The sequence below is a fragment of the Caretta caretta genome, chromosome 7 (assembly GCF_965140235.1).
Source record: "Caretta caretta isolate rCarCar2 chromosome 7, rCarCar1.hap1, whole genome shotgun sequence".
In the NCBI taxonomy this organism is placed as follows: Eukaryota; Metazoa; Chordata; order Testudines; family Cheloniidae; genus Caretta; species Caretta caretta.
The window spans coordinates 38,281,992-38,297,199 of record NC_134212.1 but is presented as its reverse complement, the minus strand read 5'-3'; the positions used below and the strand labels follow the sequence as shown (position 1 = coordinate 38,297,199).

Sequence of the window (15,208 nt, the reverse complement as noted above, 5' to 3'; positions counted from 1 at the left end):
ACAGAAGGAATATGTCTTGGCTGGTATGGAAAGATGACACCACCTTCAGAAGAAATGCTGGGTGAGGCCTAAATTGCACCTTATCCTTGTGGAAAACCATATAAGGTGAGTCAGAGGTGAGGACCTTTAAATCAGAAACCCTCCTTGCTGATGTAATGGCGACCAGGAAGGCTACCTTTCACGACAGGTAGAGGAGGGAGAAGTTGCCAGCCATTCAAATGGGGGCCCCATTAGCCTGGAGAGGACCAGGTTAAGGTTCCACGCAGGAACAGGCTGTCTAATCTTGGGGTGTAGCCATTCCAGCCCCTTGAGGAAACGTCTTACCATGGGGTTGGCGAATATGGAGCGTCCGGATACTCCCGGGAGGAAGGCCGAGATAGCAGCAAGGTGTACCTTGATGGATGATGCTGCCACACCTTGTTGTTTCAGGTGCAGAAGGTACTCTAGAATGAGTGGTATAGGCGCCTGGAGTGGAGGTCTATGTCACTGGGCACACCAGCAAGTGAACCTTTTGCACTTTGCTAGAGAAGTGGCCTTGGTGGATGGTTTCCTGCTGCCCAGTAGGACCTCTGTGCTCAGAACTGGTAACAGAAGTTCCGTGGGGTTTATTCATGAAGCTTCCAGGTTGTGAGGTGGAGGGACTTGAGGTCCAGGTGATGAAGGTGACCGTGATCCTGAGTGATCAGGTCGGGGTGGAGTGGTAGCGCAATCAGGGCATGCACTCCAGGAGTGTGGTGTACCAGTGTTGCTGGGGCCACCAGAATTACCTCTGCTCTGTCCATGAAGATCTTGAGAAGTACCACTTTCTGTTGCTCCGAGTGGCAAACAGATCGACCTGGGGAAACCCCCACCTTTGGAAGATGGAGTGTATGACATCCCGATGGATGGACCACTCGTGGTTGTGGAACGAGCTGCTGAGGCGGTCTGCTAGTTCGTTCTGAACTCCTGGGAGTTAGAATGTCTCCAGGTGAATGGAGTGGGCTATGGAGAATTCCCATAGCCACAGGGCTTCTCAACATAGGGGGGAGGAATGGGCTTTCACCCTGCTTGTTGATGTAAAACATGGCAGTGATGATGTCCGTCATCACTGCCATGCACAGTCCTTGCACCAGGGCCTGAAAAGCCTGGCATTCTAGATGCACCGCTCTCAGCTCCTTGATATTGATATGAAGGGGGAGCTCGTCCTGTGACCATAGGTCCTGTGTTTGGAGATCTCCCAAATGCACACCCAACCCAGAGCTGACGCATCCGTTACTAGGGAAAAGGAGGACTGGGGGCTGTTGAAGGTGATTCCTTTGCACACCATCTGAGGGTCAAGCCACCATTGGAGGGACTCAAGAATGTGTTCTGGGACCTTCACCACTGAGTTCAGGCTGTTGGGCCCCGGGCAGTAGGCAGATGCAAGCCACACTTGCAGGGGTCTGAGTCTCAGTCTGGCATGCCGGACCACATAAGTGCAGGCTGCCATCTGGCCAAGGAGACTCAGCCATCCCCTTGCAGTAGTGGTCAGGTACCTCCTGAGACCTTGAATAATATTTGACATGACCTGGAAATGGGTTTCCGGTAAAAACTCCCTTGCCTATACCAAGTCCAGCACCACTCCGATGAACTCTATTCTTTGGGTCAGTGATAAGATTGACTTGTTCATGTTGAGGCCCAATCTTTCGAAAGTGGACCTGAGATTCCACCTGCTCCCTGGTGCGCCCCCTGAGCAGCCAATCGTCTAGGTATGGGTATACCTGCACCTGTCTCCTTCAGAGGAAGGCTGCTACAACCGACATGCATTTCGTGAACACATGGGGAGCTGTTGATAGACCGAATGGGAGGACCGTGGATAATGTTTGTGGTCGACCACAACCCGTAAGAATCGTCTGTGAGCTGGCTGAATGGCTATGTGAAAGTACGCGCCTTTCATGTCGAGGGGGGTGTACCAGTCTCCTGGATCCAGGGAAGGGATAATTGTGCTCAGAGAGACCATGCGGAACTTTAACTTCACCATGAATTTGTTGAGTCTTCGCAGGTCTAAAATAGGTCTGAGACCCTCCCTTTGCCTTGGAGATTAGGAAATAACGGGTGTAGAAACCCTTGCCCCTTAGTTCCTGAGGAACCTTCTCCACCGCTCCTATGGCGAGGAGTGCCCGCACCTCCTGGATAAGGAGTTGCTCGTGAGAAGGGTCCCTGAAGGGGGACGGGGAAGGGGAGTGTGAGGGAAGGGAGGAGCTGAATTGGGGAGAATATCCCACTTCTACCATGCGAAGAACCCAGCGGTCCGATGTTATCAGGGACCAAGCGCGGCAGAGGTGGGATAGACGATTCATAAAAAGAAGGGTAAGGATCCAGTGTCATGGTGGGTGTGCCGCCCTCAGATGTCCCTTCAAAAGGCCTGCTTAGAGCCCAACGAAGGCAAGCGATCACAGTTCCAATGACCATCACTGGCGGTAAGAAGGAACTGAGGAGGGGCCGGGTCGTCAGGGTCAGATATTCAGCGCCATGAAGGTGCCACTCCAGGGGGCTCCACAGCTGACCCAATGGGAACTTCTAAGGGAAAACTTTCTGACGACTGTGCACGCAGTGCGCAAACACCTAATTGGAATCAATATGAGCAATCACTCGAAGAAGGAATAATATTTTTGAGAGGAATAGCTTAAAGAAGTCTCTCCTATATGAAAAGTACTAAATAGGCCCCCTGGGTAACATAAAAGTAGGCGGAAGAAGAAGAGGAGCATTTTGCTTAGTTTGTACAGTTGCAGTAATATGTAAAATTTAATCACTAATGGGATCTATGAGAGTGATAAGTCTTGCATCCCATGGCTAAATTAAAGGGCTTGAATGGACTTCAGTGAAACTGATGCTATAAGTTCAGCTTTACTACCTTTCCCATAATAGACTGTGTGACTTCATAGCTTGTTAAAGCAACTGAGGAACAATTAAAAGAATGGAATAAGTTTAGCTTGATAGCACTCTAAGAATAGCTGTATAGATAGTGCTTTAAAATTGTGGCTCAGACTGGAGCTTGGGCTCTGAAGTTCACCCCCACCTCTCTAGGCTTCAGAACCCCAGCCTTAGCTTCAACTTCAAAGAGCTGTCTTTACAGCAATTTTAGAGAGCTTGCATCTGCACTCTCCAAAATGCAGTGTAGGTATACCCCGAAGGTGGGAGAGATTGTTTGGGAATGTCCAAAGGGATGTATCCTGGCCTAAATGCACAAAAATGTTCAGCAGAAAATTTAAAGATTGTGGTTAAGGAGTATTTCATAGATTTATAGGTTTTAAGGCAAGAAAGGGACCATTAAATCATCTAGTCTGACCTCCTGTGTAATGTAGGTTTGGTATTGTAAAATGAAGTCTGGTCTATTAGGCCTTGATCCTTCAAACACTTACGCACATGTTGAACTTTAATTACGTGAGATGTTCTAACGACTATGGAAAACTCTGTCCAAAATAGTCACGAGATCCTTAATTACCTGAGTGGCCAAGATCTTAAAATATGGTACTTCCTACAGCATAGTGTCTTCTAATGATGTGCTGTGGCATCAATACACTACAAAAGTGGTGGAAAGAGTGCCACATACTGAATCAATAACCCTACTTCCTCTGTAGCATCTTCCATCCAAATAGTAACCAGTTCTGAGTTTCCAAAGGCGGTGAAAACTGATGAGATCATAGTGCAAGGCAGTGTAGCTGCCAGTCATCAAATATATAGGAGATCCCAGAGAGATACATTGTCAGTGTGGAAGAAGAAGGTGAATTTTAGGAAAAATGTGAATATTTTCATTTTCTGACGTAACTTATTTGAACACTTTAAACATGCCATATGTTGGGAAAAGACAGGAAGTGCGGTCATCGAAAACTACTGCTTTGACAACCAGGTTCTTCTAATTAGGTCTCAGTTATTCAAGGGACTGAGATTTACAACCAAGGCCACTGTTCCACATGAATTACAGTTTAAATAGATCTGACTGACTAATTACGGTTCAGTTAAGTAGTGCTTATTGATGTAGCCAGTACTGGACCTGAGTCTTACCTTTACTAGACCTTTACGCAAATGAAGTACTACATTAATCCACAACTAGTCCTGTTGATTTTCTCGTGAGTAAAGGTGGCAGAATCTGCCCCCCTGCATTGTAATGACTTATAACAACAATCTATAACCCAGAATTCCCTGCACCCCCAGCTGCCCTTTTTCCCCCTCCCCCCCTTTTCTTTTCTTTCCACCCTATGACTGGAGTGGCGTTAATGGGCCACTTCCCCTTGAATGGTCCCTTGAAATATCTGTTAACTATTTATGTTAAACAATCTATTCCATCTTGTATTTAGCTGTGACACTGGGTACATTTCCCAGACCTGAAGAACGGCTCTGTGTAAACTCAAAAGCTTGTTTCTCTCACCATCAGAAGCTGGTCCAATAAAAGATACTACCTCACCCACCTTGTCACTCTAATACTTTGAACACAATAAATTAGGTAACTTCTTATGAGACAAGTGCAAAGATGGTTTTATAACTATTTGTTAAAAAATAGCATATTGAATTTAATAGCTGTTCCATAAAAAGTGCAGTTCTGCTAAATCTCATGTTGGCTATTACACTTGGGAGTATAGGACTACGTCACTTCAAACAAAAACTCTACTCACCCTTGCTTATAAATATTGTAATTAACGGCTTGGCTCTAACCCAGCTGAACAACAGATGTTCCAGGGTGGAAGCCTGAGACTCAGATCTTAGTTCAAGTCTAGCCAGAAGTTAGAAATTGTGAACTCTTTCCCTGCTGCATCAGCTTGTAGCACCATTAAAACATTTTATTAAAAAATAAACAGCAGTAGTGTGTTTATTCCTAACTGACTGTTTCCCCACTCAGGGCCTAGTTCAGAATCCACTGAAGTTAAATGAAAAACTTTTTTTGACTTCAGTGCTTTTGATTGAGTCCTCTAATTATTAAAAATTTTTGGGAAATTAGAAAAGGCCCCAACAGTTCGAAATTTCAGAGTGCCACCAAAGAAGAACTGGACTGTAGATTGTAGATTGAGAAATAATGACAAAAGGTATAAAATAGAATTGGGCCCAAGCCAAAGAGGTTACTTGTGTGTGTATGACTATCAATTGCTTAAGTGTTTGCAGGGGAATGTGCTTTGTAAAATCAAAGTCCTTCTAGATGTAATAGGAATCTCTTACGTACGTATGTGAATAAAGAAATATTTAAAAATCAGCTAATATCCTTTTGAGAAGATGGCAAGCATGGTGGTGATGGTGGTTGTTTTAAAGAGAGAATTTGACCTTAAAAATCAATACACAAGCTACTATATAAAGTCTTAACAAGAAGATTTCTTAAGTAGCCACAGTTTCTTCTCTGAGGATTTTGAAATACACTTGTCTACCATAGATGCTTGTACTCAAAACCTGGAACTTCTTAAATGAACCCAGAAATACAGAGAAAAACATATTTTGACTGTGTCATAAATTACATCACTTTGGCACTTCAGTCATAAATTCTAAAATAATTAAGAACTTTTTTCAAAAATACATGTCACTCTTTATTCATAATGACTAGAGCTGGATGAACCATAGGTAGTGAGCAATTTATTTATCTTATCTAGCCCTTTCTGCTAGTGAATAATTTGATTGACCTCAAATTATTTAAAAGATATTTCTTGCAAACATATGTCAGTTCACAAACAGTCCACTAAGGGTATTTCATATTAATAATTTGAAATTGGAGCTATGTTTATTAAACACATACTGTAGATCACATTTCTGTTTTCTTAATGGAGGTGAGTCATTTAGAATCAAGTTTCTGCTGCAAATATTTGTAAACATGAATACATAATTTGCATTCAGTTTTGAACAGTTCTGCTAGCAAATTTGTTTGTAAGCACAGTGGTTTGCAGTTGTGTCAATAGAGCAGTTACTAGTGGGACACAGAGAATTGTGTGGTTCCATAGTTTTAGCTTCTCCTCCTTGTTTACAGCTACTGCTGAGCAGAGGTTAGAATTTCCATTGCACAGGAAATTCTGACATTTCAACATTTGTTTTTATCCTGAAAAGGGACAAAAAGTTGAAACTTCAAAATTTTTCACAGAATGGAAATTCCCCCCCCCCTCAAAAATCAGTTAATAGATGTGAAACATTTTGTTTTAACATTTTTATAAAAATAAAGCATTTCAGCATTCCTGATATTGAAATATTTCTTTTCAGTTTGTTGAAATGCTTCATTCTGAATCATTTCAATGTAAAACTGAATGTCCCTATGGTGCATTGCCTTATGGGAGCTGTAGTTCCAGCCCCTATATTCTCCTGTGTGCCAGTCTATATCTCCCATAATGCATGCAGAGTCTGCACCATCCAGCTCAATCAGAAGAAATCACAATATTGCGTTAGGGGAGATGATGTTCTCCAGGGGAACCTGATCCCTAGGAAAGAATGGGGGTTGGAACTACAAGTCCTATAAGCAGGGCTGGCTCTAGGTTTTTTGCCACCCCAAGTTCTGAGAGCCGGAATGCCACCAGAGGGGAAAAAAGAAAAAAAAAAGATGATGACCAGAATGCCACCCCTGGACATGTGCCGCCCCAAGCACGTGCTTGGTTTGCTAGTGCCTAGAGCCGGTCCTGCCTATAAGGCAATGTGCCATAGGAAAATGTGTGCAGTATTGTTGTAGCTGTGTTGGTCCCAGGATATTAGAGAGACAGGGTGGGTAAGGTAATATCTTTTATAGGACCAACTTCTGCTGGCTAAGATGAGCCTGGAAGCTTAAATTCAAAATTTTGCTAGACACTAAAAATCATAGACTGAACAGACACACTGGATTTATAGTTTATTACAACAATCTATAACCCATTAACAAATCCCCCCTTTCTTCTTTTTTCCCCTCCATCCCTTCCTTTCCCGCCTATGACTGGAGGGTTGTTACCAGGCTACTTCACCTTGAACTGGGCCTTGAAATATGTTTACTACTTATGCTAAACAATCTGTTCCACCTTGTATTTAGCTGTGACACTGTGGATACAGCTACACAAGTCTAAAACCCTGAGGCATGGCCACAGCTGGCTCGGGTTAGCTAACTCAGTCTTGTTGGGCTCAGGCTCCGGGGCTAAAAATTGCTGTGTACACTTTCAGGCTGGATCTGAAGCCTGAGCAACAAGACCTTCCTCCGCTTGCAGGGTCCCAGAACATCTGCACAGCAATTTTTCAGCCCCAGAGCCCAGGTCCTGTGAGCTTGAATCAATTGACCTGGGCCAGCTGTGAGTTTTTCATTCCTGTGTAGACATACTCTCTGAATATGTTTCCCAGATTTGAAGAAGAGCTCTATGTAAGCTCAAAAGCTTGTGTCTCTCACCAACAGAAGTTGATGCAATAAAAGATATTACCTCACACACCTTGAATCCCTCGTAGGAAAATGCAGTTTAATGTTTTGTTGAACTGATTCAAAGCAATATATGTTAGGTCAGTTCAAAAAACAAAATATTCCAATTCAGGTCGAAAAGATCCAAATTGCAATATTTCATTTTGATTTTAAATCAATACTTTTTTAAATTAAAATTTTCCTATGGAAAATTTAAGTTTTCTGGAAACTATCAGAAACTGTCAGAAAATCATTCCAGTGGAATATTTCCAACCAGATTTATTTCCAGCTGTAAATTGCATTAAAAGAAGCTTAAAACACTTTCATAGTGCTGCTTTTCCTTGAGGCAATTGCCACTGGGATGTCATTTGATCACCAATTAAGTGTCCATGAGACAGTCTTTGTGTCAGGATGTATACAAAAGTTTGAGACCCTTGCATTAGAAAATTCATAGGTGTGAATAAAAAAGTGCAAATGCAGTAGACGTAAATTTGTTCACAAAGCTAGATGAATGTTCATTAATAATTTTTTGCAGTATTCATGCAGCAATGATGATAATACTTCTAATCTTTTACATTTGTAGATTGTTTGTGAAGTAAGCACAAATAGTACAAAGTTTTCCTTTAAAGGCAAAATGTTATGGAACAGATCCATTTCACTTTCAACATAAAAATCAGTTCTAAAAGGGAAATTTATGGAAAGGTTTTAATCAGTCTTAGTATTGAGAGAGGTATGGTACAATATATGGGGGCAGAAATGTTTTAACGCTCCATTCTGTAACTTGAACACAATGCCAAATAAATGTGACAATACATAAGACTATGTGAAAGAGAAATACATCCATTAAATCTCATTTTCAAGTAGCACTTATCCGTTGTAGTGTCTTTAAAGCTGAAAAATGGGAATTTAAAAATAAATGGTACTGTAGGACTATTATGTGATGATCAATAAGGTGGCCTTCTCCACGTCCAACCCCTCCACCATGTACTGGGACTGTGGAAACAGGATAAATAGGGGATTGCCTTACAGGGCGATTTATGGTAGTCAGCTCTGCTCTCTAGGCCACTACAGTAGACATGAAGGCTTAAAGGATTTACTCTGAAATGCCCTGGCTAACGGGATTCTGGTTAGGTGGACCAGGATCACTAGCCTGGGCAATTGGGCAACTGGTCTAAGAGAAGGACATTCCAAAAATAAACTTGCAGCCAGTAAGTCTTTCAGTTGTCTCGGTTTACCTTGTGTCACTGGGCACCTCTGCTGCTACCCAGTGTACTTCACTGCCTGGCCAGTTTGGATGGTTTTACGATCACAAACACACACCAGATTATCTTTCACCAAGGTGTGTATTTATTCTTTGCTTACATAATAACAGTGTACTGCAGGCTTACAGCAAAGGGATGCCCCTCCCAGCCTTCACTGCTCAGCCCAGGCTCATCCTCTGAGCTTTCCTTCTGAGGCCCCCTGAGTTCCCCCTTGCTTCCTGTTCCTTCCGTTCATATTCTCCCAATTACATCATTAACCCAGTGATTAGCACCCAGGTGCTCATAATCCCTCAACTGAACATGTATAATTGGCTTCAATTAGGCCTGCCCTCTTCCCAGTGCTGCAGCAAACTCAGTGACCAGAGTGTTACTAATAGTACCCTGTCACACCTTGCCACTGGCAAGAGTCTTGTTGGCTGAGAGTGTGTGCGAGTTGGTGTGCAACTGCTTGTTCACTTTAAACAAATTCTCGCACAGCCTTCAACAATCCAACAAATCCTGCAGCGATGGGGAATGGCAAAATTGACAGTCGATGAACGTTGCTGGGAGTCATAGTCTTGAAATCTGCATGTGGGCTGGTCAAGAATTTGGTCACTCTGCATTGACCTGGGGTGACACCATAGTGTGGCAGCATCTTGATCGACATGACTGCTCTATTCAGGGACAGCACAGCTGACCTCAATCTGAGGAAGAGGCTAGAAAAGATTCCCCCAAAATTGCTCATCCCGAACAGCCCTCACCAGCTTACCCTGGCTGGAGGGTGTCCCATCATGCAGTCAAAATTCAAACAAACCTTGAAAAGTTTCCTTTTGTGTTACTGTTGCAATGTGGTATGTTCATACATTATTGATCATTCAAACCAAACTGATTCTCCTGTCATGTGAGCTGCTCTGGTTGTTTGAGAGCTTGAAAGATACTGTATCAACATTGAGGCATTGAACAAGATTCAACTTGCTGAAGAGAGACAACTGATTGAGCAGAGTGCTGAGAACAGTTTCTTCTGGAAGGGACGCCCACAAAACAAGCAGGAATCATCTTTGCAATCAGAAATAATATTGTCTCTTGTTTGGAGAGCCTACCCATTGGTATAAATGACAGACTGATGATGCCCCAACTGCCCTTGAAAGGTGGATGTTACGCTTCATTGATCTGTGCTTACTCACTGACGATGACTAACTCTCATGAGGATAAAGAGCAATTTTACTCTGAACTAAAAGACCTGATTCTATTGACTCCCTGTAGAGACTAGTTGATTATTTCAGGTGACTTGAGCACTTGTGTTGGCTGTGATGATTTCTACATGGCATGGCATATTTGGTAAACATGGGGTTGGCAAGATGAATAGCACTGGCCTACTTCTGCTGAAGATAGGGGTCGAGTATCATCTAGTTGTTAAAACATTGTCTTCCAACGTCCCAACAAATAAAAATGACCTGGATGTACATTTGCTCATGTCATTGGCATTTGATCAACAATGTGTTGGCGTGACATCATGATCTAGGACGACGTGTGCATAATTCTGGTATTATGTGGAGCTGATTGTTGGACTGACCACCCTCTTATTTAGCCAAGTGCTCTATTTATCCAAAACACCAATCAGTTAAGTGTGTAACATTTTCCCAATGAAAGATCTGTCAATTGCCGAACAATTTTCAACACAGCTAACTATTGTTTTAGAAACTCTTCCAATGACCAGTTATGACACATTTGCCATATGGGTATCCTTGCGTGACACAATCTGTAACACGATTGTGGATTGTTTATAAAACACTGTCATGCAGACTGGTTTGACAATAGTGATTCTGAAATATCAGATCTCCTTGATGTCAAGCAATAAGGGCATGCTGCGCTCTTATCTGACCCGCTCTCTGAAACAAAAAAGGCCAGATGTAGGGCAGCCTGCGGTATACACCAATGCAAACTCTGCCAAATGCAAAGTATGTGGTTTGACTGTAAAGTAGATAAACTACAGGAGATCACTGATAATCATGACTCCAAAGGTTTCTATGGGGCGATTAAAGCTGTGTATAGCCCTGCTCTGTCTTCCTTGACACCGCTAACAACTGCTAATGATGAATATCTCATCACAGATCACAGTGCCATCTACCAACAACGGCGTGAACAAAACATTTCAGTGAACTACTTAATCATTTATCTACTGTTTCTGATGAGTCACTGGATAATGTCCACAAATTGCCCACATCAATGCACTTGTCAATTCACCCACTTGAGCTGAAGTGTTGAAGGCTGTTCAAGCAATGAAAAATAACAAATCTCCTGGTCCTGATGCCATTCCAGCTGAAGTTTTAAAACATGGAGGAAATCTCATTGACAGGCTTTTTGAAGTTCTCTTACATATCTGACTTCAAGAAACCATACCACAACAACTGAAAGATGCCAATTCATCATTATCCATAAGCATAAAGGTTCAAAAAGCAACTCTGGTAACTACCACGGTATCTCTTTGCTCTCTGTGGCCAGAAAGATTCTTGCATGGATCTTCCTAAACCAATCCCTGACCGAAATCATTAACACAGAATCTGTCTATAGACAGAAATCAAAGTCTGTAATGCTCACATAATTGCAGTACAGGTGTGAATCATGGACCTGTTATCAACAGCACATTAAAAAGTTTGACCGTTTGAATTTGTGACACCTATGACAATTGCTGGGCATCAAATGGCAGGACTGGGTTTCCAACAGAAGTACTGGTGAAAGCTGGTTTGTTCAGCATCAAGGCTCATTTGATCTGTGCCCTGTTGAGATGGACTGGACATGTAATTCGTACGCCTGAGACTCATTTATCAAAACAGGTCTTATATTTCTAATTAAGTTCCAGCAATTGTAAGTGTGGGGGGCAGATGAAACACTTCAAAGACACCCTGAAACAAAATTTGCACAAAAAGAACATTTCTGACCCAACCTTTGAGCAACTGGCAATTGATCATACTGCATGAGGCCACGCCATAAAGGCAGGTGTCCACGACTTTGAGAAGAATTGCATTGAGCAAGTGGAAGCACATTGCCAGGCAGCTCAATCAGTGCAGCTAGGTAAATGGCTCTGACCAGTGGGGTAAACATTGTTCTTCCTGAGTTGGTCTATGGAGTCGTGCACAGACCCATTAGTACAAACTGTGATTGTCAGTGTTGTCCTGGAAATCAAAGTGATTAGCATCATCATTAAGGTTGTTGCCTGCTGGTATCTGTACCTCCACCGCCAGTTTGAGTAGGTCAGTTCCTGTGCTCCCTCTATGGCCTGGTCTACTGGGGGTGGGGATCGATCTAAGATACGCAACTTCAGCTACAAGAATAGCATAACTGAAGTCGACATATCTTAGATCGACTTAGAATCACTTACTTCACGTCCTCGCAGTGCGGGATTGACGGCCACTGCTCCCCTGTCGACTCCGCTTCCGCCTCTTGCAGTGGTGGAGTTCCAGAGTCGATGGCAGAGCGATCGGGGATCAATTTATTGCGTCTACACTAGACGAGATAAATCGATCCCCAATAGATCGATCACTACCCACCGATCCGGCAGGTAGTGTAGACGTGGCCTTGTATTTGTCATGTTTGCTCTTCCAAAAATAGATTCCGGAAGAGACTAACAGTAACCAATTTTAAAAAGTGTGGTCACCCATCTTTCTACTTCCACTCACCAAAAAGAAAAACAGTATATTTTTCTTTAAAATGAAGGATTCAGCGTACAATTTTTTTGTTCAGGGTATAGCCAAATCATAGTCTTATTGACATCAGTGAATTTGTCAATGATTCCATTTGGACCAAGATCTGTCCATGTAAGAGTGCATTAATGAATGTATCCTGTGAGTAGAGCTGGACAAATAGTAGGAAAAACTTTTTTGTGAACGTTTTTCCCAGGTTTGAATCACTTTTGGATTTTGTGCACTCCCACTTGTTGTTTGCTTTCCTTAGAACATTCATACAGGTGGGATTTTGTAGAAATATCCGGGGGGGGGGGGGGGGATGGCTGATTTTTCTGCAAATACCACTGTTCACATGTGATCAAGGGTTTTTGCTATTCCTGCTGTAAGTGCCTGCCTGTTTGTTAAGTTTTGTGTCTTCCAATCAGAAAGTAGAAATAATGCCCTGACACTTAGGTGACTAAACATACACCTCAGGCAGAAAATAATCAAAGATGCATAATGAATAGTTTTCAAATAATCCATAGGTTAAAATATGTTTACATACAGTATTCATCAAACAATTATGAATAACAAATACATTTATCAAAATCAGCCTGTTGGTAAATAATTCATAAATAGAAAAAAAGAGCTGCAGGCCAACCAGATCCTACTCCCAATTCAAGGGAAGTTTGTCATTGACATCAGCATGAGCTGGTTCATGCCCTGGTACATTAGTCAGCAGTATTGAATGTCAAAATAACCAAGTGATTCCATGTACCTTTATTTGTTTGATTTCATACCGGATCATTTTGTGAGTGTCAAGTGGGTCATCACTGGCAGGAACCACCTTTTCACTGGATATTTTTGCACGAATCACTGCAAGGGGGGAAAAAGATTTTATTTGCAAAGAAGCATATGCCTGACTTTTCCATCAGTACTATATGTTACATTTTTCCATTTATTAAAATAATTGTAACAGATTGCTATGTTTTTCTATTGGACATTAGAAAATGTTCAGTAGCATTTAAAGCTTGTTAGTACAAGATTGTTCAAGACTGAGTTAACTCCTGAAAAAATAAAAACGATACAGGGCATAACCTGCCATGTAAATACTACATCATTTTCAACGAACCAAAATATATCATATGATTCTGAAATTTTCTGGTGTAGATTTCAGGCCAGATTTTCAAAAGGATTCAGTACCCAGCAGCTCCCAATGAGCCACTTCATTTTGGTGCCTAAGTAGGAATTGGTAGCTGCTCAGCTCTTTTGAAAATCTCTGTTGAGACAAACATTAGCTAAATGAGAATTGGTTGTCTAAATCCACTAGTGAGCTTTGATTAATCTGCAGGCCTGATTCAACTCCCATTGACTTCAAAGTGTTTTGTGTTGGGCCCCTGAAATACAGAGTAGCAATGAAATGGACCAGAGTCAGCATTCAGTAAGACCATGGCAGGCAAGATAGAAATATGAATACCGTGTAGAAAATTAGAAAGAGAAGAAGATGAGGTCAGGCATCAAAGTTACATCTCTTGTGATGGCAAGTAGCTGCACCTCAGTAGCTATTTCTCAGATTCCATATGTAACTTTTATTAAACAGTGTAAATGAGTTACTTCTAGTATTGCCTTTAGTGATGTCTTCTCTGTTTTAGCTGCTTTGTGCAGAGGGGAAATTTTTTATTTCAATCTTTATAATCAAGAAAGAAACATTTAGCTAATGTGTACTATAAATAATCAGTCAGTATGTGAATGAGCCTAATGAGGAGAGAACTTCTCAAAGTGTGGTGTCTGGCTCCACAGGAGTGTTCATGCTGCACTCTCCTCTGTGTTGCTACAGCAGGTACAATCCTCCTTTCGAGCTTGCAGCAGGGGCATTTTGCCTACAATTTTTATCATGTTCCAGTCTTGCTCATTTGTCTTTTCCTCGCAGAATGTTTCATTTTCCTACTTGTTATCGGGAACAGTATAGTCTCATGCAGAAAACTCCTATGTTATCTCAAACCTCTTAAAACACTCCAGGAAGGCTTTGGAATGCCATTCTAATCAACCAGACATATTACACAGAAACTGAAATATCTTTCTGATTGTTGGTTAAAAGTGTGTCTTTTTTCCCTATCTAACCAGATTTTCTAAAAATATTAGGTAAAAGGGTGGAATATTAGGCACAGAGTATTAGGATATGTCTCCACTACAGCAGCACAGCTGTGTCGCTGTGGCTACACCACTGAAGTGTAGACACTTGCTACAGCACTGGAACGTTGTTTCCGTCACTGTAGTAAATCCACCCCCTCAAGAGGTGTAGTTAGGGTGACAGAATTCTACATCCCAGGTCGGCTTAACTATGCCTCTCGCCCCTGAGCGATGTAGGCAGGGTGACCTAAATTTTAGGTGTAGACCAGGCCTAATACTGTGTTAAGAATAATACATTGGGGCCAAAATCTTACACTTTGTGCTTTTGCCCCCAAAATAAGAATTAATTAATATTAATAAGGGTATTAATTTGTCCCCAATTCTGTCTGGCCACAGTCCCACATGCCCTTTGCAGGCTATTCCTGTGAAGAGGAAGAGTAATTAGTGTGGAGAGGTAGTGCATGGATCCTAACAGTCAGGAGATATGGGCATTCCAAAGCACAGATCACAGCCACAGCTCTAACCCCATCTATATGACCTCTTCCATAGGTGGAGCAGTCAGTGATGGATCTGTAGAGTGGTGTCTCTGCATCTGTAGTGGGGAACTACAGAGTCATGGAGGAGCTGTTCTGCTACACACTTCCTGTCCTGGTTGTGCCATTTTGGGCATTCATGTTCGATGCCAGAATTTGTCCTTCAGTACTTACTAACTGTGGAAACAGCTTTCAGACACCTTTCATGGTTCTGTTTGTTCATTTGTTTTATTTTTAGCATTGAAAGAGGAAAAATAATCCCAAGTATATATACAAAATAATGGGATCTAACTTAGCTGTTACTATTTA

General features: G+C 42.1%; 2 protein-coding genes across 5 annotated transcripts in view; one reads left to right on the top strand and one right to left on the bottom strand.

Moving 5' to 3' along the window:
• SYN2 (synapsin II) overlaps positions 1–15,208 on the top strand; it is a 418,695-nt gene that overhangs the window by 269,856 nt on the left and 133,631 nt on the right. The gene's annotated exons all lie outside the window — the stretch shown is intronic.
• TIMP4 (TIMP metallopeptidase inhibitor 4) overlaps positions 1–15,208 on the bottom strand; it is a 59,745-nt gene that overhangs the window by 9,868 nt on the left and 34,669 nt on the right. Inside the window, exon 2 of the mRNA XM_048857167.2 lies at positions 13,015–13,112. Coding sequence (XP_048713124.1) covers positions 13,015–13,112 — 98 coding nt within the window. The remainder of the gene's footprint in view (positions 1–13,014; positions 13,113–15,208) is intronic.